Genomic DNA, 26621 nt, shown 5'->3' with positions numbered 1-26621 from the left:
GATCTGCCCCTGCCTGGAGGGCTGCCCTTCTGGGGGATGGCATGTGGGGCCCCAGCAAAGAGGTCATCTTGAGATCCGGAGCTGGGAGAAGGTCCAGACTGGGAGCTCTCCACCTCTGAATTGCAGGCTCCCACTAATGCCTGCATTGCTGCTCCAAAGGGCATTCAGAAAAAGTTGCCGTTCACGGAAAGGACTCACTGTAGCTCTGACCCTGCTGCAGATTCAAGTAACCTTTGGAAGATCACCTTGGCCCTCTGAGCCTCAGTTTTCCCATTTGTAAAGTGGTATCAATACCTCCAGTGTAGACTCAGGTATGGATCCTGTGAATTGTAAAGCTCCAGGCACTTGGGAGGGAAGTATTATAATTGTGTTGCTACTACTTGTATTTCTGTTATCTTGCTATTACTTGAAATATGCTTAGACCTTAACATTTCAGTGACTAAAGAGCAAAGGTACTGTCCACCCTGAGACACTGTTTTTTGATTTCTGTTTTTTGCTGTTTCATTCATTCGTTCATTTTAATTTTTTATTGAGGAACCTTTCCGGCATGTACAAAAATTCGCAAATTACCACAAGGAATGCCCATATATATATCCATAACTTGGCTTCAGATTATTATCAACTCTGAAATAATGCCATTTGCAGCAATGTGGATGGACCTAGAGATTATCATACTAAGTGAAGTAAGTCAGACAGAGAAAGACAAATAACATATCATATCACTTATATGTTATGTGGAATCTAAAAAAATGATACAAATGAACTTATTTACAATTACAAAACAGAAGTAGACTCACAGACATAGAAAACAAACTTATGGTTACCAAAGGGGATGGCAGGGGCAGGGATAAATTTGGAATCTGGGATTAATAGATACAGACACTACATATAAAATAAACAATCAGGACCTACTGTAGAGCACAGGGAACTATATTCAATATCTTGTAATAACCTGTAATGGAAAAGAATCTGAAAAAGAATATATATATATATATATAAAATGGAATCACTTTGCTGTACACTTGAAACATTGTAAATCAACTATACTTCAATTTACAAAAATTATTATCAACTCCTGGCCAATCTGATGTCATCTACACTCCTACCTACTCACCTCCTGTAATATTTTTGAGCAAATTCCAAATCATTTAAACTGCAAGAGTCCCATTATTTTAAAAATTTAAGGGCCCATAAAAACTTACATCAGTACTATTATTCTACCTCACTCATCCCCCAAAAAACTTAAATTTTTTTCTTCCAATTTGTTTAGTAAGCTAAAATTTAATATCATATGTTCCCTCCCAACTCACTCCCTGGGGCATAAGCTACTTTACATTTGAATTAAATAAAATTCAGCTGGTAGGCATTTTCCCTGAATTATCTCTTGGAATATCACTGAGAACTCAATTGAGGAGTAAGTTTGAATTAAACTCTGCTCTTCAATCAGTGAGGTGACCTTAGGCAGGTGCTCTAACTTTACACTAAACCTCAATTTTCTCGTCTGTAAAATGGGGATACTAACACCCTCTTTACAAAGTTATTGTCTCTGAGACAACATAAGTACAACTAGTAAACACTCAATAAATGTTAGCTATTATTATTATGATAGTTTCTCCCTACTTTTTCTTATCGAACCCTGTCTTCTGGAAGTAATTTTGTTGAGAGATGTAAATAACTGATGATAGCCTTGGCTGATTTAAGTTAAAAGGCCCAGCAAGCCCAAGGGGGAGGAGCTAATGGAGGAGGAAGAGCCTTCCAGGAGTCTTACCACCTGGGCACTAGGTGTAAGCCCAACGCATGCTGTGTAGACAAGGTTCACTTGTGTCTCAGAGACTGGGACCCACGGGGATCCAGACCCTCAGGACATCACAGCTCAGCATAAGCCTGGCTGGGAAGCTGGAGGTCCAGAGGTCAGGTAGGAGGAACGGGGTGGGTGGTGAGAGGTGGAGGCTGTTCATTGTCTGTTTTCCTCTTTGATTTTTGAAGTTTTCTACAAAGACGATATAATAAAGGTTGGCCTTGTAGTTATTGGAACCGAAAGCAATGAGGGCCCAGCCTGGCATGGGCTTGAGATAAGACAATCGTGACCCATACAAAGACCCTCTGTTTCCTCAAGAGCAAAAATAGCTGAAAGATTGACTAAGTCTTGCTGGCCTGTTGGGCCTTTCATTAAGATGCTCTGAATAATCCTTGTTTAGAAGCCAGCTCTTTTTGAACTGAGCCAAGTGTCCTAGCTGACACCCAGTGAGTGGCATGCATGTGGCATAGGATTAGGGAGCTCTTGACACTGGCAGTCTGCGGCTTGTCCCAGAAAGGCTGGCTGTGAGAGGTGGGGAGTCCCAAAGACTTGTCTAGACCAGGGGATCTGGAGTCAGCAGCCAGCGATGTAAGTAGGAGATGCCTAGCAGGCTGTATTATTTTTCAATCAGCAGGGATTTTACTTCAGTCAGACTACAGCTATAACAAAGCATTTATTTTGATTCTTTGAAGGAAGCACTCAATTAAGTTAGCATTAATTGAATTTTTATCTAACTTAAAAGCATGATGTTATTTAACTAGGACATGTATTTTTTATATGAAATACATTTATTTCAATTAAATAAATGTGCCACTTGTTAAATGAAAGTTAACTTTGCCCTATTTATTGATTCTTTTAAAAAGTGTGTGTTTCGCCTTGTAAGCGGGTAGAGAGAAAGCAGCTGCATTCTTCTGCATCGTTAGTGGGTAATTCTTATTTCTTAACCTAACAGGTAGATGTGTTTCAGGCTACCTTCTAGGGAGACTCAGAGACTTAGACTTATGCTCCTTAGTACTTTTGTTGACAGAGGTTTTTTATTTCTTTTCTGTTGACTTCAGGGTCAAGTTTGGCCTTTCCTTTTTTTTACATCTTTATTGGAGTATAATTGCTTTACAATGGTGTGTTAGTTTCTGCTTTATAACAAAGTGAATCAGTTATACATATACATATGTTCCCATATCTCTTCCCTCTTGCGTCTCCCTGCCTCCCACCCTCCCTATCCCACCCCTCCAGGCGGTCACAAAGCACCGAGCTGATCTCCCTGTGCTATGTGGCTGCTTCCCACTAGCTATCTGCCTTACGTTTGGTAGTGTATATATGTCCATGCCTCTCTCTTGCTTTGTCACAGCTTACCCTTCCCGCTCCCCATATCCTCAAGTCCATTCTCACGTAGGTCTGTGTCTTTGTTCCTGTCTTACCCCTAGGTTCTTCATGACATTTTTTTTTCTTAAATTCCATATGTATGTGTTAGCATACGGTATTTGTCTTTCTCTTTCTGACTTACTTCACTCTGTATGACAGACTCTAGGACTTTCCACCTCATTACAAATAGCTCAATTTCGTTTCTTTTTATTGGCCTTTCCTTTTTTTTTTTTTTTTTTTTCATTGTGGTTAAGATTGTGTGACCTGCTTCCTTCAATTGTCTGGTTTTTTGATTGTTGCTCCAGACTTGGTTTAGGTCAATGTCAGAAATTTCTCTTGGTTCCTGTCGATATTTTTTCTGACACTACTTCTAACACCAGGTGTATGTCTTTTCCAACACCAGCCAGTTCTCTGACACCAACTGGGTGTTCAACAGCTCATTTCTGATGTTAGCTCCCAGAGCTGCAAATGGCATCCCAGGCGACCCACACTTCTGCCTGCCTGACTACAAATTTTGGGGCTCCCAGGATGCCCTCTTAGGTTTGATAATTTGCTAGAATGACACACAGAATTCAGGAAAACACTTCACTTATGCTTACCAGTTTCTTATAAAGCTTATTTCAACTCAGGAATGGCCAAATGGAAGAGATGCGTGGGGCAAGGTATGGGCTGCGGTGGGAGGAGAGGGTGGGGGGGTGCCACAGAGCTTCCATGACCTCTCTGGGTGTGTCACCACCCTCCCAGCACTTCAGCACGTTCACCAACCCTGAAGCTCTCAGAATCTCATTGTTCAAGAGGTTTCTCTTTTGTTTTTAATTTTATTTATTTATTTATTTACGGCTGCGTTGGGTCTTTGTTGCTGCGTGCGGGCTTTCTCTAGTTGCAGCGAGCGGGGGCTACTCTTCCTTGTGGTGTGTGGGCTTCTCATTGCGGGGGCTTCTCTTGTTGCGGAGCATGGGCTCTAGGCGCGCGGGCTTCAGTAGTTGAGGCACCCGGGCTCAGTAGTTGAGGCTCGCGGGCTCTAGAGTGCAGGCTCAGTAGTTGTGGCGCCCGGGCTTAGTTGCTCCACGGCATGTGGGATCTTCCTGGACCAGGGCTTGAACCTGTGTCCCCTGTACTGGCAGGCGGATTCTTAACCACTGTGCCACCAGAGGAGCCCCTGTTCAAGAGTTTTTATAGAATTCAATCTTCAGCCCCATTTCCTCCCAGAGACTGGGGGCGGGGCTGGGAATTCCAACCGTCTAATGACATGTTTGGTCTTTCTGGTGAACAGTCTCCATCGTGAAGCTATCTAGGGGTCCCATCCTGAGTCACTTCATTAACATAAACAGTTATGGTTGAAAGGGGCTCCTTATTATTATTTGCTATTGAATAACAACTCCTGTCACCCAGGAAATTCCAAGGGTTTTAGGACCTTTGTACCATGAACAGGGAATAAAGTGCAAATATATATATTTTATTATACCACAGTTCCAAAGTGGGATACTAAAAAATTATGATTATGCATTATTGTCCTGGGATTTTTCTGGTCTTTGACTTTGTATCATGCCCTACCTTCTCCACAAATAGCATTAGATTGTGGTTCTGGTTTTTCTGATCTGAAAGTGAGGATGACATTACATTGTTAGAATGAGAGTGTTCCTGAGATTTTCAAGTGTTTTCAAGCTTGGAACATTTCCTCTAACACGTTCTTTTATGTTTGTGAAATTTTTGTTTATGGTTCGCAAGTGAAATTTGACTGCAAAGGCCAGGATATTCTGCTTGATGACTGTTTTTAATGAAGTTGATAGAACTGGTTCAGAGGACTTTGTGTTTATTTACACTGAATCCAGAAATAGGCTATGGGTAACTGCTGAAATAAAACAGAACTAGCCTTCTTGGCTGAATGAGGGAAATATTTGCATAAACTCTTCCTCTTTCAAGGGGAGAACCATGGGGTATTAGGCTAGAAGGGAATTAGGAGGTTGAAGAGCCTCAGATGGCCTGGCTGGAAAGCAGAAACTTAGCCAGGCCTCCTTTTAGATCATTATTTTGTAGCTCTTTCCATGGAGTTAAGATGTTGTGTCAGGACCATGAAAAAGTGGTTTCCCTAAAAGGCAAGTGAGGAGTTTTGCTGTGATTCCGTTGTTCTGTGGACATATAGAAAGGCAGGATGTGATGACTGTCTATTCACCATAAAATATCTTCTTCCCTAGCAAACAGCAATATCTTACTTGGTGATTTCCTCCACTCCTCAATGATTAAGAAACAAAGAACGAACAAACAAAAAACCCAACCAAACAAATAAAATCAAATTGGGTGATTTTTAAAATTTAAAGCTCATTAAAGAAAACGTGAGAAAAGCACATGCAAAGAAGAGGAAAAAAATCAGTTATAGTGTTATCAAAACATTGCTAATATTTAGGTGTCAGTACCGTGCAAAAAGTGGTTTCCCTTTTGTGGGAAGTGTGGAAAAGATATCTGGATTTTTTTCATTTAAGATTATCATGTAAGCACTGTTTTGTTGTTGTTGATAGAGGTAATAAATATAGTGGTTTAAAGCAGAGGCTCTGGCACTGAAGTGCCCAGGTTCAAATCACAGCCCACCATTTGTGAGCTCCCTGCCTCAGTTTTATCATCTGTAAAATGGGGATGATAATGACAGCCATCTCACAAGTTAAATGTTTATGTAAAGGACTTAGTACATGTTTGTTATTGTCATCAAAATTGATTTCATTATTATAACATTAATATATGTGTACAGTAGAGATTTTATAAGATAACAGAAAAGCAGAAGAAATCAAAATCACCCATTATTCTAAAACCCAGAGAAAAACCACTTACCCAGTGTTAACATTTTGCTATTTTTTAAAATACACTTTCTCTTACATAGTAGAGCTCATATTGTAATTCCAGTTTACATCCTGATCGTAACGTAATTATTCTGGAAAAGACTAATTATGTAAACATAATTTGAAAAGACTGCATAGGTCACCTTGTGTAACCATATTTTACTTAACCCTTCCCCAAAGTTTTAACATGCAGATGGCTATTCCTGCCCATCTCCCCGCACCGCCCCCCCCCCCCCAATATTTAAAAGAGAAGTAATCATAAATTAGCCTTGGTTAGAATAGTCTGGAGCCTGAGCCTTCCTTGGCCAGTGTGGAGCCTGTAGTTATTTTTTCTGTAACCAGGACGTAATCATATCTGATCCACAAACCAGTTAACTTAGGGTTGAATGTATTATGAATGAATATGTGAGATATATCTTTGTAAAGGTTTGTCTTCTTAAGTATTAGAGGTTACTTCCTTAGAACAGAGTCCCAGAAATGTAAATGCAGGGTCAAAGGATGAGAAATGTTTTCTATAAGGGTCATACTGATTTAAACTTGTGGCAACAGTGTATGAGCCTGCCTCACTTTTTGTAGCCCCCATGTCCCTTCTCCCAGCTCTGGGTTGCTTTTCAGATCTGAAACATTGAGGAAATTGTCAGGGGTTCCAAAACGCTGGAGTAGAGTTAATCTTAATTAAAATCATCACTCCGGCCCCTCCTTCTCACTCCTCCAGGGCCCTGCTTTCTTCCTTTCCTTTTCCCTCCCAGCTTTCTCTAATTCCCTCGTGTAGCCTTCCTCTTCTCCACTGCGGGGGGGTCGGGGTGGGGGGGAGTCATATAATTAAGTTGTTCCCATTAAGAAGTTGGTTAACTGGGGCTTCCCTGGTGGCACAGTGGTTGGGAGTCCGCCTGCCGATGCAGGGGACACGGGTTCGTGCCCTGGTCCGCGAAGATCCCACATGCCGCGGAGCGGCTAGGCCCGTGAGCCATGGCCGCTGAGCCTGCGCGTCCGGAGCCTGTGCTCCGCAACGGGAGAGGCCACAACAGTGAGAGGCCCGCATACCGCAAAAAAAAAAAAAAAAAAAAAAAAAAAAGAAGTTGGTGACTTAGCAGCTAGAAGTGTTATCCCCCCGCTGGGTACTTGCATTTTATTTTATTTTATATTTATTTATTTATTTATTTTAATGTTGGGGGTAGGAGTTTAATTAATTTATTTATTTTTGCCGTGTTGGGTCTTCGTTTCTGTGCGAGGGCTTTCTCCAGTTGCGGCAAGCAGGGGCCACTCTTCATCGCGGTGCGCGGGCCTCTCACTATCGCGGCCTCTCCCGTTGCGGAGCACGGGCTCCAGACGCGCAGGCTCAGTAGTTGTGGCTCACGGGCCCAGTTGCTCTGCGGCATGTGGGATCCTCCCAGACCAGGGCTCGAACCCGTGTCCCCTGCATTAGCAGGCAGACTCTCAACCACTGTGCCACCAGGGAAGCCCGGTACTTGCATTTTAATAAAGGGTTCCTGGAGCATTGTTGAACCCACAGGACTGAGCTTGATGGTGGAATTTGGGGTGCTGTAATATGCAGGGAGGGAGATATTTTGGTCTGGACCCCTCAAGTTATACAATAGACTGTATCCAAGATGTAAGGCCGGATCTATGGATGGGATGACGCAAAGGCCAGCTTCTGAGATGCCTTCATTTCCTCACTGCCAAAGCACCAGCTGCTCAGAGCAGAAACACCTTTTCCTAAAGGTAAAGTGTGTCTCTTGGAAAAACTATTCGGGGAGATTATTTACCGAATTGGATGGATATAATAAAAGACTGGCCAGCAGCATATGCAGATTCTTTTGATAAAATATAACTTTATGATACCAGGCAGGGCTCCTTTTATGGCTTTTGCATCATCTGGTTGAAACTGCCAAAGATATGGAGGGCCTTTGCTTATGTGTCCGTAGCCAGTGATTTAAATCGTGTGTCGCTGGGCAGGCAGATCCGGGTACTTCTTAGTGGGGCTGAGGCTCTGATTACCTTGGCCTGAACTCTGAGCTACAGAGAAGGTGGGTTACTTGCTGGACCATTTCTGTTTCAGCAAGGTCTCAGGTGCCCTTTGTGGCAAGGGATTGTTCAGGTGTCTATCTGTAGACTCATACATATTTGGTGGACTGAAAAGCCAAAGAAAGAATTGAGGAATGTGCCTGAGAGGAGAAGGATGACAGCGGGATCTGTAGATGATGCCCTAGCTTTAGGGAGGGACAAGGAGAGGTACAGGCACATTATGAGGAGAACTTAAAAGATGAGACTTACTTGGTTCAAAGTCTGAGATGTCCTGAAAGGAGGAGGAGAGGGAGAAAAGGAAAGCTTAGCCAATTGTTAGCCATCTCTGGAGCATTCCCAAGAAGCTCTTGACCACAGCCAGGTGGGAAGGTGGTGTTGAAACGGCGGCAACCAGCTAGAGCCGGCCAGATGACAGCCTCCCGTCCCTCCCTGAATGAAAATGCTTTGGTCCCATAGTGGCTCCTTCCTTACACAGAGCCTTATCTGTTCCTTTCTAGCCTGATTCAGCCTGAAGATGACCCCGCTGGCCACTGTGGTGTCTGGCCCCCGTGTCCGACTCTTTGCCTGCTTCCTCAGGCTGGGCTGTCAGCAGGCCAAACCACTTCAGCTTCACACAGGGGCCAGTCTCGCAGCCAAGAACCACTATGAGGTGCTGGTGCTGGGTGGGGGCAGTGGTGGGATCACCATGGCTGCCCGCATGAAGAGGAAAGTGGGTGCAGAGAATGTGGCCATCGTTGAACCCAGCGAGGTAAGTCTCCCCCTTTTGAGTGCGTGTGTGTGTGTGTGTGTGTGTGTGTGGTGCACATGCATGCGTAGGTTAGGGGCTGGGTTGGGGATGACATGCCTAGGCCACCATGTTCCCAGGTTAGTGCTTCTCTTTCTGGGCATAAAAAGCAGGTTGTCCAAAAGAATTGGGAGAGGTGGGGGGAGGGAGAGAGCGAGGACAGATCTCTTGGCTTATGTTCTTCTCTCTGTTAGTTTCTTAGGGCTGCCATAACAAATTACCACAAAGGGCGTGGCTTAAAACAACAGATAATTTATTCTTTCACAGTTCTGGAGGCTAGAAGTCCAAAACCAAGGTGTTAGCAAGGCCATGCTCCCCTTGAAGGCTGAGGGAGAAGGGGAAGCTGTCTCATGCCTCCCTCCTAGTTTCTGTGGTTGTGGACAGTCCTTGGTGTTCCTTGGCTTGTTGTAGATCACTCCAATCTCTGCCTCTGTTTTCACATGGCCTTCTCTCTGTGTGGCTCTAGTGTCTTCACATGACCTACTTATAAGGACACCAATCATTGGATTAGACGTTAGACAGTTTGATGGATAGACATTAGAGAGTCAAGGACATTCTAATCCAATGTGACCCCATCTTAACTTGATTACATCTGCAAAGACCCTATTTCCAAATAAGTCACGATCGCAGGTCCTGGGGTTAGGACGTCAGCATATTTTTTGGAGAGAAACAATTCAACTCGTGTCATCCTCCACCTTCAGTCTTGTGTCCAGAGGAAAATCAGTGGCCGTTGCGCTTTCCTTTCCCTGTTCCAGTCTGGAGAAAGGGTGATGAGTTGAGGGACAGTGGGGAAAAGGTGAAAACCCACTGAAAAGGTATCAGTGGGTTTGAGAAATTTAAGTGTAAGAGATTATAAACAGATTATAAAGCAGAAAAAGGTAGCAGACACGAGGCGGGAAGTTGGGAAGTGTTTGTAAAGCACTGTTTCATGAAAAATATTTTAAGATTGTCCAACGCTTCAAAAAATAGTCAAGATTTTTGGCAGTTGGCTTAATGTTTCCTAAGGAACTGGGTGTGTACCAGTGGGAAGCTGTATCTTTGGGAGGAAAAAGCAAAATGGATCTGGTGCTGGATTGGTGGAGAGGGTAGGGCAAGAAAGGCACAGCCCTTTTCAGGAAGTCTTCCCAGTACCAAACGAGGCTGCCCAGGGCTTTTTTTGCAATCTCCAACTGGTACGTTGTGATTTGTGGGGAGACTGGAGGGCACTCTCCGTCTATTTCCTTTTAAAAGTGACTTTAATTCAGGGACAACATTTTAAATGACAGTGGTCTGAGAGCTGTATCAGGTGGCCTGTGGTGGATTGTAGCTAACCCATGGAAGGCCTCCTAGTGGGGCTACTCTTTGTGATGAGACAGGCCCCTCCAAGGCACTGGACACAATTCAGGAGGCCAGAATGGAGTCTGTCCTGCTCTGTGAGGAAGTGCATGACAGGAGCTGTCACAGGAGCTGCCAGCGGCTCAGGCCTTTGGCACTTTCCCTCCTGTGTCTGGTTTAGTGATTGCTAGAGCGCGCATGCTTGTTTGCAGCCTAAAAAATAATCTGAGTTTGTATTTTCATTCCCTTTTCTGTTCAAGATGGACTTGAAATCGTTGAGCTCTCACAGCTGGAGCTCTCACAACTGGAGACCTCTAACCCCCTTATCTTATCTTATCTTATCTTTTTTTTTTTTTTTTTTTTGCCGTAAGCGGGCCTCTCACTGTTGTGGCCTCTCCTGTCACGGAGCACAGGCTCCGGACGCGCAGGCTCAGCGGCCACGGCTCACGGGCCCAGCCGCTCCGCGGCATGTGGGATCCTCCCGGACCGGGGCACGAACCCGTGTCCCCTGCATCGGCAGGCGGACTCTCAACCACTGTGCCACCAGGGAAGCCCTAGCTATGACCCTTTTGATCGGCCTCACACTGAAATGAATCTCCAAATACTTTGTTTCTTAGAGACATTTCTACCAGCCAATCTGGACCCTGGTGGGAGCTGGTGCCAAACCATTAGCCTCATCTGGCCGTCCCACAGCGAGTGTGATTCCATCTGGTGTAGAGTGGATCAAAGCTAGAGTGGTTGATCTGAACCCAGACAAGAACTGCATCCACACAGACAACGACAAGGAGGTAACCATCCGGGTCCTTTGGCTTTTGTTAACCTGAGGGCTTGTATTGAATGCACAGCCATTATCAAACTGGACAGCTTCATGGTAAGAGCGCGGTATACATGTGCGTGCGTGCATGTGTGTGTGTGCTGAATACTGCATGAGATGGGAGGGGGTGTGGGGAATGGAGGATGGGATAGATGGAAGGACTGAGTGATGCTGCATTAATAAATGAACAGCGAAGACAAGTATTTATTGAACACCACTGTTTGTCCTATTGCTTGGTACAGTATCATATGCCTGAATTTTTATTGCACAAATATTGCTGCTCTGTGTGAAAATACCAGGTACCTCCCTCCTTTTTCCTTTGAAGCAGCCAGCTCTCTATCTGACCCCTGGTCCTGCAGAGGAAGCGGGTGCTGGGAAGTATCCATCCCAGTCACACTCGGGGGAGCTCTGCCAGAGCTGTTAGGGAACTGTGTGACTGCGGTGGTGCCAGGGCTGAGAATTGCTGCTGCTGCAGCTTGAGGCTCATGGTTTCTCTGCACCATTTAGAAGTCTCCTCCCACCCCCGCCACACAGGGATCACAGCTTTTCAGCAACTGCAGCCCGTGTCTGACTGAGGGGATGAGGGCAGGATGGTGAGAAGACAGGCTTAGGAGCCGTCGGGGCATCGTGTCCCCTCGTCTGCTGCTGAGCCCAGGACAGCCATCGTGCTGCACAGGCCTGTTCCGGGCTCCCATGGTTCTTGGGCCCCCAGGGTGTTATTGGCCTTTATATCCTGACCCGGCTCCCTCCAGACTGGGCACTGCAGCATTTTCACAGAACTGTGGAATCTGAGAGTTGGTGGGAATCTTTCAGATCCAACCCCTTGCTCTAAGCAGGGACCATTGGCCCCAGGCATTCTCAACCTTTCCTTAGGTTATGGATCTTTCTGAGTGTGGATCTTAATTAGCCCAGTCTAGAAAATGCATATACGTACCTAATTTTGCATTAAATTACAAGGAGTTCAGAGATTGTTTGCAGCCTTTCCCTGAACCCTGACCAACCCTGAACCAACCCTCCTTCCCCCCTTCCTTCCTCCCTCCCTCCCCACCCTCTCTCCCTCCCTTCCTTCCTCAATATTTATTAAGCATTATTATAACCTAGGTACAGTTTTAGGGATATACAAGTGAAGGAAAATAGACAAAAATCCTTATTGTCCTGGATTTTATATTCTAGTGGAGGAGGACGTACAATAAACAGTAGACATAATAAGTTATATAATGTGTTAGAAGGTGATGAATATTAATTTAAAAAATAGAGCCGAATTACTGGGATTGGGGCATGTGGGGTAGGGGGTTGAATTTAAAATGGGTTAGTATTTACACTCTCCAGGACCAGGGACTTCTCTGACAAGTTATCCCTCTTCATTTTTTATAGACAGACAGGTTATATGAAAGTTCTGCCTTTAATGAGTCAGAATCTACCTTCCTGTAACCTCTTTTTTGTTCTTTCTTGGGCCAAGGTGTCAGTGGCCATAATACTGCTCTTGTCCCTTATTCTTCCTATAGTGTGGGAGAGAAGGCCTTCTCTCTTTTCTGTGGAGAAACCCTCCAACTATTTGAAGGTGGCTCTTAGAGTCTGTATCTGTCTTCTCCTCAGGTAGACTTGTCCTCCTGTCTCCACTTTCCTCAGATTTCATGAGCTCCAGGCCTCTCACTACCCTCTTTACCCTGCTTGAGACATCATCTGGCTTGTTTTGCCCCCATGATCCATGGCCCCTAGAGGTGCCTGGAAGAGTAGCCAACACTACAGAACAGCCCAGAATAGAGTGGGGCATTCTCTCCCACAACTAGATAGAATCCAAGCTAGCATTTGGCAAGTTATCACAGTGCTGATTCATGCTGGGCTAGAGGTCAGTTCAAACCACTGGGTCTTTTTTTCACATGATCTACTGTCAAGTCAAGCATCCCCCATCCTAAAATATATACATACATATTTATTTATTTACATTAAAATAAAATTTTATATATTATATATGTATTATTTTCTCCCTGTTGAAACACTTCCATATTTTCCCCAGCATGTCCAGGAGAGCAGACTGGATTAAACACAAGATTGTTCTCAATTCACAAGATTGAGTTTTGGGGCTCATTTCCCTTGCCAGTCTGCTGCCAGCTCATGGGACCAGCTGACTTGTATCTTCTAATACACATCCCCCTTTGGTACAGCAGTGCCTGCCTCCTAGTGAGACCCCTTTGCATTATAGGAATAGCTCAGAGTCCTCTGTGATTGGGTTTGTGTGTATCTTAAGGAACATAAACTTGTCTTATCTCTTGAGAATGAGAGGCACTGGAAGGTGCTTTCACTTCTGAGTCCTGCTTCAACATCTAAGGCCTAGACCCTTGGGAGAGTTGTAGAGTCTTGTTTTAGGGCTGCGAAAGAAGTTGGTGTTAGTTGGTGAGACTCTTCTCCGAGATTTTTTAAGCAAAAGTATTCCATAGCCAGATATCAGAAATCTACATATAATGTCTCTTCTTCTTGGTTTTGGTTCACCCTCCCAGCCTGCCTGGATCTTTTAGATTTTTTTTTTTTTTTTTTTTTTTTTTTTGCGGTACGCGGGCCTCTCACTGCTGTGGCCTCTCCCGTTGCGGAGCACAGGCTCCGGACGCGCAGGCCCAGCGGCCATGGCTCACGGGCCCAGCTGCTCTGCGGCATGTGGGATCCTCCTGGACCAGGGCACGAACCCGTGTCCCCTGCATCGGCACGTGGACTCTCAACCACTGCGCCACCAGGGAAGCCCTCTTTTAGATTTTTGATTCAGACATCCAGTTAGCAATTTTTCCTTGCCATTATCCATGATGGTTTCATTTAAGTTCAAGGTTTTAATTCTTTAACATGCCCCTAGAGAACTTTTTTCTAGCTTACATCAATCAATCAATATTCTTTTGAAAATATTAAAAAATTTACCAAATCATTTCCATTCTTTGTTTACACTTTCCTATCCTATTTACAATGCGAGGGTACTGCTGAAATCTAGCCTCAGTGTGTCTGTGTCTCTGACTTTTCCCTGATTCAGAGTTCTGTTTGTTTGGAATGTGTCCCCCAGGCCCCAGGTAGACTGGTCCTTGCTCCTTCTCCAGATTTAACCTGATTCTGTTCTCTTCCTTGTTCCTACTCCAGCACACTGGCCTCTCATTTCCTCAAATACCTTGGCCTCCTTCTTCCCCAGGACATTTGCACATGCTGCTTCTACCTCTTCCCCTAGCTAACTCCTGCTTATCGTTAGCTTAGAGATGACATCTTCAGGCAAGCCTTCCCTGATCTACAAGACTAGTCAGATTCCCCCTTGACATGCCATCACAGCATTCTGTGGTTTAGTAATTATGTGTGTGATTATCTGATAATGTCTGTCTTGCCCACTAGACTGAGTTCCTGGAGGGGTAGGAACTGGGTCTTTCTTGTTCAGCATTGTATGTCCAGGACTTAGCACAATAACTTTCACATAGAAGGTGTTCAGTAAATCTTTGTGATCAAGTTGTGCCTCAGTTTCTTCATCTGTAAAATGGTACTACTAATAATACCTACTTCATTAGGTTGCTGTGAGGATTAAATTAATTAAAACATGTAAAACATTCAGAACAGTGCCTTGTACAGAGTGAATGCTCAAGAAATGTTGCTGTTATTGTTTTTTAAACAATACATGAAATAAACAAATGAGACTTAATTAAACTTAAAAGTTTTTGCACAGCAAAGGAGACCATAAATAAGACAAAAAGACAACCCTCAGAATGGGAGAAAATATTTGCAAATGAAACAACAAACAAAAGATTAATCTCCAAAATATACAAACAGCTCATGGAGCTCAGTATCAAAAAAACAAACAATCCAGTTAAAAAATGGGCAGAAGACCTAAATAGACATTTCACCAAGGAAGACATACAGGTGGCCAGAAGACACCTGAAAAGATGCTCAACATCACTAATTATTAGAGAAATGCAAATCAGAACTACAATGAGGTTCACCTCATGCCGGTCAGAATGGCTATTATCAAAAAATCTAGAAACAATAAATGCTGGAAAGGGTATGGTAAAAAGGGAACCCTCCTGCACTGGTTGGTGGGAATGTAAATTGATAGAACCACTTTGGAAAACAGTATGGAGGTTCCTTAAAAAACTAAAAGTAGAACTACCATCTGACCCAGCTATCCCACTACTGGGCATATACCCTGAGAAAACCATAATTCATAAAGACACGGCACCCCAGTGTTCATTGCAGCACTATTTACAACAGCCAGGACATGGAACCAACCTAAATATCCATGAACAGATGAATGGATAAAGAAGATGTGACACATATATACAATGGAATATTACTTAGTCATAAAAAGAAACGAAACTGAGTTATTTATAGTGAGATGGATGGACCTAGAGTCTGTCACACAGAGTGAAGTAAGTCAGAAAGAGAAAAACAAATACCATATGCTAACACATATATGTGGACTCTAAAAAAAAAGTGGTACTGATGAACCTAGTTGCAGGGCAGGAATAAAGATGTAGACATAGAGAATGGACTTGAGGACATGGGGTGGGAGGGGAAAGCTGGGGTGAAGTGAGAGTAGCATCGACATATATACACTACCGAATGTAAAATAGTTAGTGGGAAGCAGCCGCATAGCACAGGGAGATCAGCTCCTCAGTGCTTTGTGATGACCTAGAGGGGTGGGATAGGGAGGGTGGGAGGGAGGCTCAAGAGGGAGGGGATATGGGGATATATGTATGCATATGGCTGATTCACTTTGGTGTACAACAGAAACTAACACAGTATTGTGAAGCAATTATACTCCAATAAAGATCTATTAAAAAAAAAAGAATACATGGAATAAAGGAAAAGGAAAGGTTTATTGAGTATCCGCCCTGCGCCCGCAGAGTATTTGACTGCTGACTGATGGAAAGCAGGTTTACAATCTGTGAACACATGCTGATGCTTTTCTTTTTCTAAATTATTACGAGACATCTGTTTAGTAGATGAGCCTGGAATTTTGAAATGTTTAAACATCCTATTTACTAAATTGTTAGTGTCAGAATTTACCTCCCCCATCCCCTGTATAAAATTAGAACACTTGCCCATATTTAGCCTTCCAGCGGGGTCTGCACCGTTCTCTGAAATTGCTCAAAAGTTTTGTCTACAAGGTTTTGCAGTTCCTTAGAGTTAGGTCATCTGGCCTGGAACCTTGAACTCATTCAAAAGACTTGAGGCTTTCTTGTGTTGTTTGCTACTTTAGGGTTTATTCTCCCTTATTTATTTATTTATTTCATAATCTTAAGCATGTCTGTTACTAGTCCTTAAAATAATCAATATTATGCTCTAATAGAACCATCAAGGCATGCTCAAACCAATGGCTTTTCTTGCTGACAGTGTGCATATGTCTTACCTGTAGGGCACCACCCCCAGACCCCATGCCATCTCTGACCTCACACCCTGAAGACTCAACACAGTTCACTCAGCCATTTAATGGGCCTGGTACACCTTCCTACAGACCAAGGAATTTAAGGGCACCCAGTCTCTATGGGTAGGCAAATCATACAGGTGAAGATGTATATATTATCTGTCCACTTTGATAAGCTGTATTTTTCACAAGCAACTGAAATCAACCATCCACCTATCCTTTCATCCAGCAAACATTACCAACTTCCTCACTTTAATTTAGTGACTGTGCTAGATTCTAGGACTATAGGGAACAAGACATAACCTTTATCCTCTAGGAGCGTTCGATGTAGTGAGGAGAACATCGCTGCTGTATAACACAAGTGCTTCTCTATTTGGTACAAGACTGTGGCAGTCACCACCTGTGGCTCCATTCTGGGCTCCTGTCACGGCAGTCGATCTCCAGTTTTCTAGGCAAGTCCTTTCACTTTACATCCTTCTTGCTTACACTCTTGTGCTTCAACTTGTCCAACTTCTGATCCTAAACCCCAATTTCCATCACAATAAATATGGATACTTTTGCCTTCAGCATGGATAAGCACAATGCCCATATTTAAAGAGAGGAGTTTTAAATTCCAAGCAGATCATTAAACAAGATCAGGTAGGTTATATCACACACATCCTTTTTAGTGACCCTCAAAAGAGCAGTTTCTCAGTTACGATATTGATCCAATTCATACGACAGGTCAGATTTGCTTGGGATTCACAAGCTACCAGATAGCTTTTAAAGAAAGCTGATTGTTTTTGGAATGTTACTCAGCCATAAAAAGAAACGAAATTGTGTTATCTGCAGTGAGGTGGACGGACCTACATACAGAGTGAAGTAAGTCAGAAAGAGAAAAACAAGTACCGTATGCTAACACATATGTATGGAATCTAAAAAAAAAAAAAGGTCATGAAGAACCTAGGGGCAGGACAGGAGTAAAGACACAGACGTAGTAGAGAATGGACTTGAGGACACGGGGAGGGGGAAGGGTAAGTTGGTACGAAGTGAGAGAGTGGCATGGACATATATACACTACCAAACGTAAAATAGATAGCTAGTGGGAAGCAGCCGCATAGCACAGGCAGATCAGCTCGGTGCTTTGTGACCACCTAGAGGGGTGGGATAGGGAGGGTGGGAGGGAGATGCAAGAGGGAGGAGATATGGGGATGTATGTTTACGTATAGCTGATTCACTTTGTTATAAAGCAGAAACTAACACACCATTGTAAAGCAATTATATTCCAATAAAGATGTTAAAAAAAAAGAAAGCTGGTTGTTTTAAGATTTGAAAGTCATCCTCCCACTCTTCAACCTGAAAAATGTTGTGTTAACACAAGCACTAGGGAAGCACTGTGGCATCTTTGCTGTCGTTCTCCACTGTGTAAAAATACAGGTCTCTCGAGCTCCCAGAGGCCAGGCAGGTTATACAATATTTGTGAAGCAGTGGGGTGTGAGGCAGCAGAGAACGGTGGGCATGATGGCAAACTGGAACGTGCGTCCCTGCCTGCTGTCCTGCGCACTACCCACAGCCCCAAGTCAGTCACGGTAAAAAATGGAAACGCAGTGTTGGCCACACACATTTGGGGCCTGAGTCACCCCTTGGGCTGCCACCTTTTGGGTCCTGGTCTAAAATGTCATTTTTTTGTGTTGCAGATTTCCTACAAATATCTTATCATTGCTCTCGGAATTCAGCTGGACTACGAGAAGGTACTGTTTTAAGCTACTTTTATGTTACACTGGTGTACTTATGCTACGATCAAAACAGCGTTTAGTTGCTTTACATTCATTTTGACAAGAAAGAGTATTAAGAAATCCCCTTCTAGTTTTATTTCTCAGCAGTCTTTTTATGGTTTTAAAAAAGTCTTCTCTAAGATTCTGTCAATGATCATGATATGTTCTAGCTTTAAACTTTAATCAGAGTTCAGCGTGTCCATGGCCTGATGGTAATTCTTGCAAAATAGCAGCCTTTTCCACACTTACAAGAAAACTACCTTTCTCTGTAGGACTTAGTTGGTTATATTACAGATTAAATTTTCCTTTGAAAGTAAGATTTAGATTGTGAATTCCTAAGCAGACTTTAAGGGTAGAATACCAGCAGTTAGCTTATCAGGAGCTGGAAGGATGTCTGAGTTTTGTTGCATAGAGCTGGGTTTTTTGGTATGAAGTGACTGACACAATATAAATGCTGCCCTAGAAGTTCCTTAGACCTCCCTTTTCAGTGAGCTAGAGAGCCCGATGCCTTCTGACAATTGTGAGTTTCAAATTTATTTTCCTAAAACATAACGGGGTGAGTTAGTAATTAAGATTTCCAGAAGCTTACTGGGGACTGTGGATAAGTAGCTGAAGCACATAAAGCATTGTGATGACCAGGTCACAAGTTTCAGGAATGCGGTCCAGGTGAGGGCCACATCTGAGTTGGATCAGCAGGGTCTTTGAAGTGTGTTTCTGTGCAAAAAACCAGAATCATGACATGTCCAGGGTAGGATGTAGTGAAAATAACCTGGGACGTGTTCTGTGAAGGTTTAAACAAGCCGTGACTTGGTGTGAAGGTGTGATGAATTTGGTGCCATGGGTCATGAGCCTCATATAACGACGAACTGTGGAGGAGACTCTATGGAGAAAGGTGCCAGTTACGATTTCTGGGACATCCTTGCCTCTTAAAAAGCCCACCAGAGTTGACTTAGCAAAGACAGCCCATCTTCACCATCCTGTCATCCCGACAGCCCAGTGCCGTGAGAGGAGGACTGTTTGAAGAGACCGGTGCTGAGAGTTCTTAGCACCCTCTTGCAGTAAACCAAGAAACAATAATATTTAAAAGTAACTGTTACTATGGAGTCTCTACTATGTACAGGGACCACGCTAGGAATCTAATACTGACTCCTCACAACTGCTTGTGAGGTAGACTTTTTTTTTTTTTTTTTTTTTTTGCTGTACGCGGGACTCTCACTGTTGTGGCCTCTCCCGTTGCGGAGCACAGGCTCCGGATGCGCAGGCTCAGCGGCCATGGCTCATGGGTCCAGCCGCTCCGTGGCATGTGGGATCTTCCCAGACCGGGGCACGAACCCGTGTCCCCTGCATCGGCAGGCGGACTCTCAACCACTGCGCCACCAGGGAAGCCCGAGGTAGATATTTTTATCTCCTCTTGATAGGTGAGGAAACTGAGGCTAAGAGAACATGAATAACATTACTAGGGCTACTGTGTTACTTAGCAGTCTTTGCAGATACTAGAAAACTACCCAGGTTAGTGTAAACAAAAAGAGATTTCTTTGATGAGGATACCAAGGTGTTTGGATCTCGGGGGGCAGGAATGTAGTTGGGCCTCCAGAAGGGCTGGATCTCTGATCTGGGCTCTGTTGAACTGCAGCAGCTTCTCTCTGCCCAGCTGCCTCCGCCTTTTTCCCCCACCAGCTCCCAAGAGCGTCTCTGCAGCGCCGTGTCCTGCTTGCTGGTCTGCTCAGTGCAGTAGGACGGTCCACAGCTCCCAGCGCACAGCCTGTTATCTCATCTCAGACTTTCCCGGCTCCTTCTGCTTCAGGGTTCCCAGAAGCAACTTGGATTCAGTGGCGTCATAAACTGCCCTTTATGACCAAGTCTCCTTAAAAGGAACTTGATTACCACTTTATGGCACCCTTTTCCTTAACAACAACCTCTTCAGACTAGAGAAAAACGATGAAGGCAGATTTGCTGTTTGTTTATCTCTTGGATACTGAGTTTTTCTCTGGGAGCCAGGAAGTATGGAGGTCCTGTGGGAAGAGCCACAGGCAGTGGTCAGGGGCCTCGGGATCTGGTTCTGTAAGAGTCTAGGTGGGTCTCTCAACCTTGCTCTTCAGTTTCCTCGTCTGTGCCTGTGGGTCAATAATATTCCACCCGCTCCCTCACAGGGGTATAGTGAATAGAGTGAATATTAACATAGATGGGAAACTGCAGAAACATTAAAATGCAAGGTGATTTTATGGTAATAAATGGTTACTGTTGTTGAGACTGAGAATATTACAACTACTTAAACTGCAGCAGAAGATATGGTCAGTAATCAGAGGAATAGTTGCTGTTAATGTTGGATGCAATGGAGGAGACCATAGGACTCTGTTTCCTCGAGACCTGAGGAATAGGTGTTGGGTGACTCTGCAGGTGGGTGCCCTACAGCTGGGAGAACAGGCTGGAGAACAGCCTGGGGAGGTTCTAAAGGACCAGGCCATCTTGATGACTGTTTTTGATGGTTCCCTGCTTGTGCCTGAGTCTCTTAACTCACTCCTTTCCATCTTCATTGCATTGTATGAACCTTCTAACATTTAAGACAGGGACCCAGTTAATCTTCCTGGCAGGAATACACTAATACTTACAAAACACTACCACATTAAGTGTCATTTTTCTAATCACCTTACATGCTTGGTTTCCTTTATTCCTGCTAACAACCCCATGAAGCAGTTACTTTTATCCCCATTTCACAGATGCTGAACATAAGCTTCTCAGTGTGCATCAGAATCACCTGGAGGGCCTGTTAAAACAGATTTCTGGTCTGGTCTCTGAGTTTCTGATCCAGTAGGTTTGGGGTGGGGCCTGATAATTTGCATTTCTAACAAGTTCCCAGGTGGTCCTGTTCTGGGGACCACACTTGAGACCCATCAACTGATTTATTGGGTAATTTACACAGGATCACAATGCTTGTAAGTGGAAAAGCTAGGACTCAGGCTGAGTCTGTAGGGTTCCCAAGTCCATGCTTTTAATTTCCTGCCTTTGCGGCCTTTACCAAGAGCTGGGCCTGGTCCAGCCTGATACAGAGTGATTTAATTTTGTTAGTCACTGACAGTATGGCTCTTGGTTCTGCCTGTTGTTCTTTTTCTTCCCAGTAAGGCAACTGGTTCTCCAAAAAGGAAGTAAGCCTGGCTTCTTGTCCTCACTCTGATGGTGGGAAGAGATAGGTTCAAATCCTGGTCTCCAGGCCAGGGAGGCCGAGGGTTTCCGCCGGGCCAAGCCTGTTCTGTGCTTTGTCAGGTGACTGCAGGCACCACAGCTCTGGGCTTAGCAGATCCCTCAGCCACCTGCCTGCTCCACTGTGTGTGAGTCCTGGGGCTAATGCTTGTGCTGAAATACTTGAGAGGTTGTAGAAATGGCAGAGAACAAGGTCTCTAAACACAGACTCCATTTGCACTTTTGTTAAATAATAATTTCTTTGTGTGCTTTGTTGCAGATCAAAGGCCTCCCTGAAAGTTTTGCCCATCCCAAAATAGGGTCCAACTACTCAGTTAGGACGGTAGAGAAGACATGGAAAGCTCTGCAGGACTTTAAGGAGGGCAATGCCATCTTTACCTTCCCTAATACTCCAGTGAAGTGCGCTGGAGCCCCGCAGAAGATCATGTATTTATCAGATGCCTATTTCAGGAAGGTATGCGTCTTTTCCAGGGATAGAGACAAGGAGGGAAGAAGGGATTTCATTTTTATCCATGTCAAAATACCTTTTTTGTTTTTAAATTTTTATTACATATGTACAAAATTATGTAATTGGAAGTTTACAAAATAGAAAAAAAGGAAGAAGTCATTCATAATCCAATTGCTTTGGTATAGCTGCTGTCATCAATTTGACATGTACTTCCATTTTTTTCCCTATACATGTTTTTTTTTAACATGGTTATAATCATACTGTACATACAAATTTATATGTATTATATGTTATTAAATAGTCTTTGTAATATACTTTTAAATGTGTGTATAAAAGTCTACTGGTGAGATATGTTAGAGATTGTTTAAATATATCCGTGCATTTGCACAATTAGTTGCACATTGTTCATGTTTGTACATAATACTATCCTCAGCCACTCCCGCTCAACCTCAGTGTTATGAATATTTTTTGGCTCTTACTATATATTCTTGGATTATAATAAGCAAACTGTCAACTCTAAAGACAAAAAATTGTTCACTTAGAACTTTGGACCTTAGTGGAAAGAGATGTTTGGGTGGGGATGCTTTCTCAGCCTTCCTCAAACACCTTCAGGTGTCCACAGCTCAGGTACGCCTGGTGAGAAGCTGTGGAGAAGCTGCTGTCACCCTCCTGCCCATGTGTGGGATGTCACAGTTGGTTTACCAAAGCACTGTTTGACTTGAGACAGTGACAGGATTCAAAGCAGCCTCTGGTTCTGTAAAGGGACAGGTGGGCAGAAGGGGAGGGGAAGGTGGGACTGAAGAGGTGTTGAATGTGTGCTTGGAGCCCGGCACTGGGAAGGCCTTCCCCTGAGTTATGTAAACCTGCCCCAACCCTGTGGGGTGGGCAATTAAGGAACAGGTCCACCATCACTGCTGTTTCTAAGAAAAGGTCACTCCTGGGTCATGAGAATTCTGGGTTGGCACAGCCTTTTGAGGTTCTTACCCACCCATCTTCTTTCAAATAGTGTGATCCAGGTGAGCAAATCCTAAAAGGAGCTGAACAGAAGAAAAGAGTCAGAGGTTAGCTTTCTTCCCTCCTGGAATTCTCTTTGCATAACATCTCCCAAGTCTTAGATGGCCTGAGAGGAAGGTTCTCTTTCAGGTGCCTTAAGATCTCAGGCACTTGGGAGGATACCAGCCTCTCTGAAACATATGAACAATACGCATATGAGCCAAGTAGACGGGAACTTTGTTTTGTTCACTTCTGTCCTCTCAGCACCTAGAATAGTACCGGGCCAACTCTAAGACCTCATTAAATGTTTACTGAGTGAATCAACAAATGAATATATGAATAAACAATTCAGTTCTATCTTCCCTTGGACTTGACTTTCATCTCTGGCCCTCTTTGAACGGCGTCCACCTCAACACCTGAATCCAGTTGCTCTTAGTTGCTGTGTCACTGACAGAAAATGAGGAGGCAGTGGATTGGTCCACAGCTCATCCACCAGTGCATAGTGATGGAGGAAGCAGGCGGGGTCTCTTCTGAGGGTTTTAAGTCTTAGGCTAAAAAAAAAAGGGTGGCCGGAGTAATACTTTGATGTTGGTTGTTTCTATTCTTTTCTTTTTCTCAGACAGGGAAGCGATCCAAGGCCAATATCATTTTCAACACTTCTCTTGGAGCAATTTTTGGGGTCAAGAAGTACGCAGATGCCCTGCAGGAGATTATCCGGGAGAGGAACCTCACTGTTAACTACAAGCAAAACCTCATTGAAGTCCGAGCTGATAAACAAGAGGCTGTTTTTGAAAATCTGGACAAACCTGGAGAGACCCAAGTGATTTCAGTGAGTGTGGAGGTGAAGCTGTCAGCTGAGCAGTGCCATAGATGCAGGCGACGCTGAGGCCCCCACTTCCTTGTCCATCATCATCATGTGCTTGGGGGGCTGGTTACAGTGAGCATCTTAGGGTTGCAACAGGGGAGACTGTGGACCAAAATGGATGGGGAAGAGAAAGAGATAAGAGGCTGTGTCTATGGGAGGTGAGGAGGGCTCATCTACCGGTACCAAGTGAGTTTTCATGCTATTTTGTGTGCACGTCCTTGGCATTGAGTCACTTGAAGCTGCCAAAAATATTTTACAACTTCAGTTATTGCCTAGAGTTTAAGAAAGGCTCCTTAAATGCAGGATTTGGGGATTGTCTCAATTTATGGTTTGTGAGAGTCAGCCCTGCTTGTGGGTAGTTCAAGAATGATGGGTGGGCTTCCCTGGTGGCGCAGTGGTTGAGAGTCCGCCTGCCGATGCAGGGGACACAGGTTCGTGCCCCGGTCCAGGAGGATCCCACGTGCCGCAGAGTGGCTGGGCCCGTGAGCCATGGCCGCTGAGCCTGCGCGTCTGGAGCCTGTGCTCCGCAACGGGAGAGGCCACAACAGTGAGAGGCCCGTGTACCGCAAAAAAAATGATGGGTATCTTTCATCTGTGGAAGGGGCTGTCTTTAAACATCTTTCACCTGTGCCTGAAAGGAAATGCTTAAAAATCCTTGAAAGATCTGGTGGAGCCACATCCTGCTTGGAAAGATCTAGCCTTTGTATATGGACTTGGCTTCTATGTGTCTGTTTCTTCTTCTCTGAAGTGTGGGACTAGTACATTAAGAACAAGATGTAAAGGCATCTGGAGAAGATGCATGAAGCATCATTTGTTTATGTCATTCTGGCAAGAGCTGTTACTAATGAGGAAACAGTACATAGAGTCACAGTTTATTCATTCAGCATTTTTAGAGGAATGAAGGAGTCCATAAAAGGAAATTTTGAAGTGAACAAAAGATTAATTTTGTAAACATCAAAACTTCACATTTTAAGCTTCCTAGTACAAGCTCTTTTTAAAATGTATTTCACACATCTTTCCTTTCTTAAATGACATGTAATGACTGTCATTTAAAATGTTGCTAATGACTCAAGGTCATATTTTTAAAAACTTTTAATTAGAAATAATCTCAAACTTAGGGAAGTTGCAAAAATAAAAATTGTGCAAAGAAGACTGTATACAGACTTTACCTAGATTCACTTATTATAGTTTTACTCATTGATTTCACTTTCTGTTTCTCTCTCTTTCTCTCTATATGTAAGTATAATGTAATGTAATGTAATACAATATATTTTCCCAAAGCATTTAAAGGTGAGTTATGTACATTGTACAACATGGTCCTTTACCCCTAAATATTTCACTCTAAATTTCCTAAGAGATAAGAGTATTCTCTCTTTTTTTTTTTTTTTTTTTTTTTGCGGTACGCGGGCCTCTCACTGTTGTGGCCTCTCCCGTTGCGGAACACAGGCTCCGGAAGTGCAGGCTCAGCGGCCATGGCTCACGGGCCCAGCCGCTCCGTGGCACGCAGGATCCTCCAGGACTGGGGCATGAACCCGTGTCCCCTGCATTGGCAGGCGTACTCTCAACCACTGTGCCACCAGGGAAGCCCAGGAGTATTCTCTTACATAACCACAGTACAGTTATCAATTCAGTAAATTTAGCATGGATACAATATTTTAATCTATGAGTTACAGTCCGGTTTTGTTGATTGACAAGTAGCATTTGTAGTGTATCCCCTCCAGGACAGAAGCCGGTATAATTGCCATGTCTCTTTAGCCTCCTTTAATCTGGAATGTTTCCACAGCCTTTCCTTGTCTTCCATGACACTGACCTTTTGGAATAATACAGTGCCCTCCCACCCCGCTCTTATTTTTTAATCGAATGTTCCTCATTTTGGGTTTGTTTATGTTTTCTTTTGATGAATTTCAGGCTCTGCTTTTTGGACTGAAATACCGCATAAGTGGTGTGTCTTTCTAGGGCATCACATTGGAAAGCACACAGTGCTCATCTGCCCCTCGCTGAAGATGTTCATTTTGATCGCCAGTCAAGATATGGTCCAATTTCTCCACTGTATAATTATTATTCTTTTTCTTCCTTGCTAATAATAAGGAGTTTGGCGGGGCTGGGGGGGTGCAATTTCAGACCATGCAAACACCCTACTCAGTAAATTTTCCCACTAGATTTAACATCCATTGATGATTTTTGCCTAATCCAGTCTTTACTATGATGGTTGCAAAATGATGTTCCAGTCCAGCATTCCCTCCACCTTTACTGGTAGACTCTTGGCATCCTGTCAGCAAAAGCCCTCTCTTCTCAATTAATTAATTAATTATTAGTATGAACTTATTAATTTCTGTTTTTTCCCCCCAATGGTTTATAATTCATCCCTGTCCTTAATTATTTTGGTGCTCAAGTTGTCCCAGATTTGGTCAGTAGGAGCCCTTCCAGGATGGCTCCTATGTCCTTGTGACATGTCCCCATCATATTTTGGAGCACTTCCTTGCTTTCTGGTGTCACAGTATGTCTCAGGCTCATCTACTGGCCCCAGCTCAGGGTCATAATTTTGCATAGCTCTTGCATAGTTATGCTCTTAGGGCCTACTGGGTTGTTTAGGGCTAGTTATCACCTTACAAAAGAGTCTCAGACTACTCTGTTACTTGATTTTGTGTGTGTGCCCTTTGTGGTTTTCCAGTTTTCTTTTTTCGTGGCTGTCAGGCAGTTGTGACTTTGGAAGGTCCCTCCAGCTTCAGCTCTTTTAAATCTCTATTTCTGATTTTTTATTGTCTGGAAAATGAGATAGCCAAACTCATTAAATGTTATGTAAAGTGAAAGCAGATGGGCTATGTGTGAGGGCCCACAGCATACTTTTATGAGCAAAGTGTATGAGCTTGAGTGCCTGGACTTAATTTTGTTATTTGGGCCTTTTTACTTTGGTTCTCAGCTGTGCTGTGGATAGTTGAGGCTGCAGATAGGGACTTGCATAAATAAATGGTTATGGTTCTTCTAAAGGGTTTATAAGGAAAGAAGATTATTTGTGCCCTTTTGAAGTATAGGATTTTAGGTAAGATTTTCC

At 43.8% G+C, this 26621-nt stretch overlaps 1 protein-coding gene across 1 annotated transcript in view; it reads left to right on the top strand.

The window, feature by feature from the left end:
• The window catches only part of SQOR (sulfide quinone oxidoreductase), a 46265-nt gene that overhangs the window by 13094 nt on the left and 6550 nt on the right, over window positions 1-26621 (top strand). Inside the window, exons 2-6 of the mRNA XM_079699043.1 lie at window positions 8514-8764; window positions 10732-10902; window positions 17988-18041; window positions 21523-21717; window positions 23324-23533. Coding sequence (XP_079555169.1) covers window positions 8531-8764; window positions 10732-10902; window positions 17988-18041; window positions 21523-21717; window positions 23324-23533 — 864 coding nt within the window. The 5' untranslated portion in view covers window positions 8514-8530. The remainder of the gene's footprint in view (window positions 1-8513; window positions 8765-10731; window positions 10903-17987; window positions 18042-21522; window positions 21718-23323; window positions 23534-26621) is intronic.

This window comes from Hyperoodon ampullatus (genome assembly GCF_949752795.1).
Source record: "Hyperoodon ampullatus genome assembly, chromosome: 3".
Taxonomy (NCBI): domain Eukaryota; kingdom Metazoa; phylum Chordata; class Mammalia; order Artiodactyla; family Ziphiidae; genus Hyperoodon; species Hyperoodon ampullatus.
Note: the sequence above shows the minus strand (reverse complement) of the source record. Positions and strands in the feature narration are given on the sequence as shown.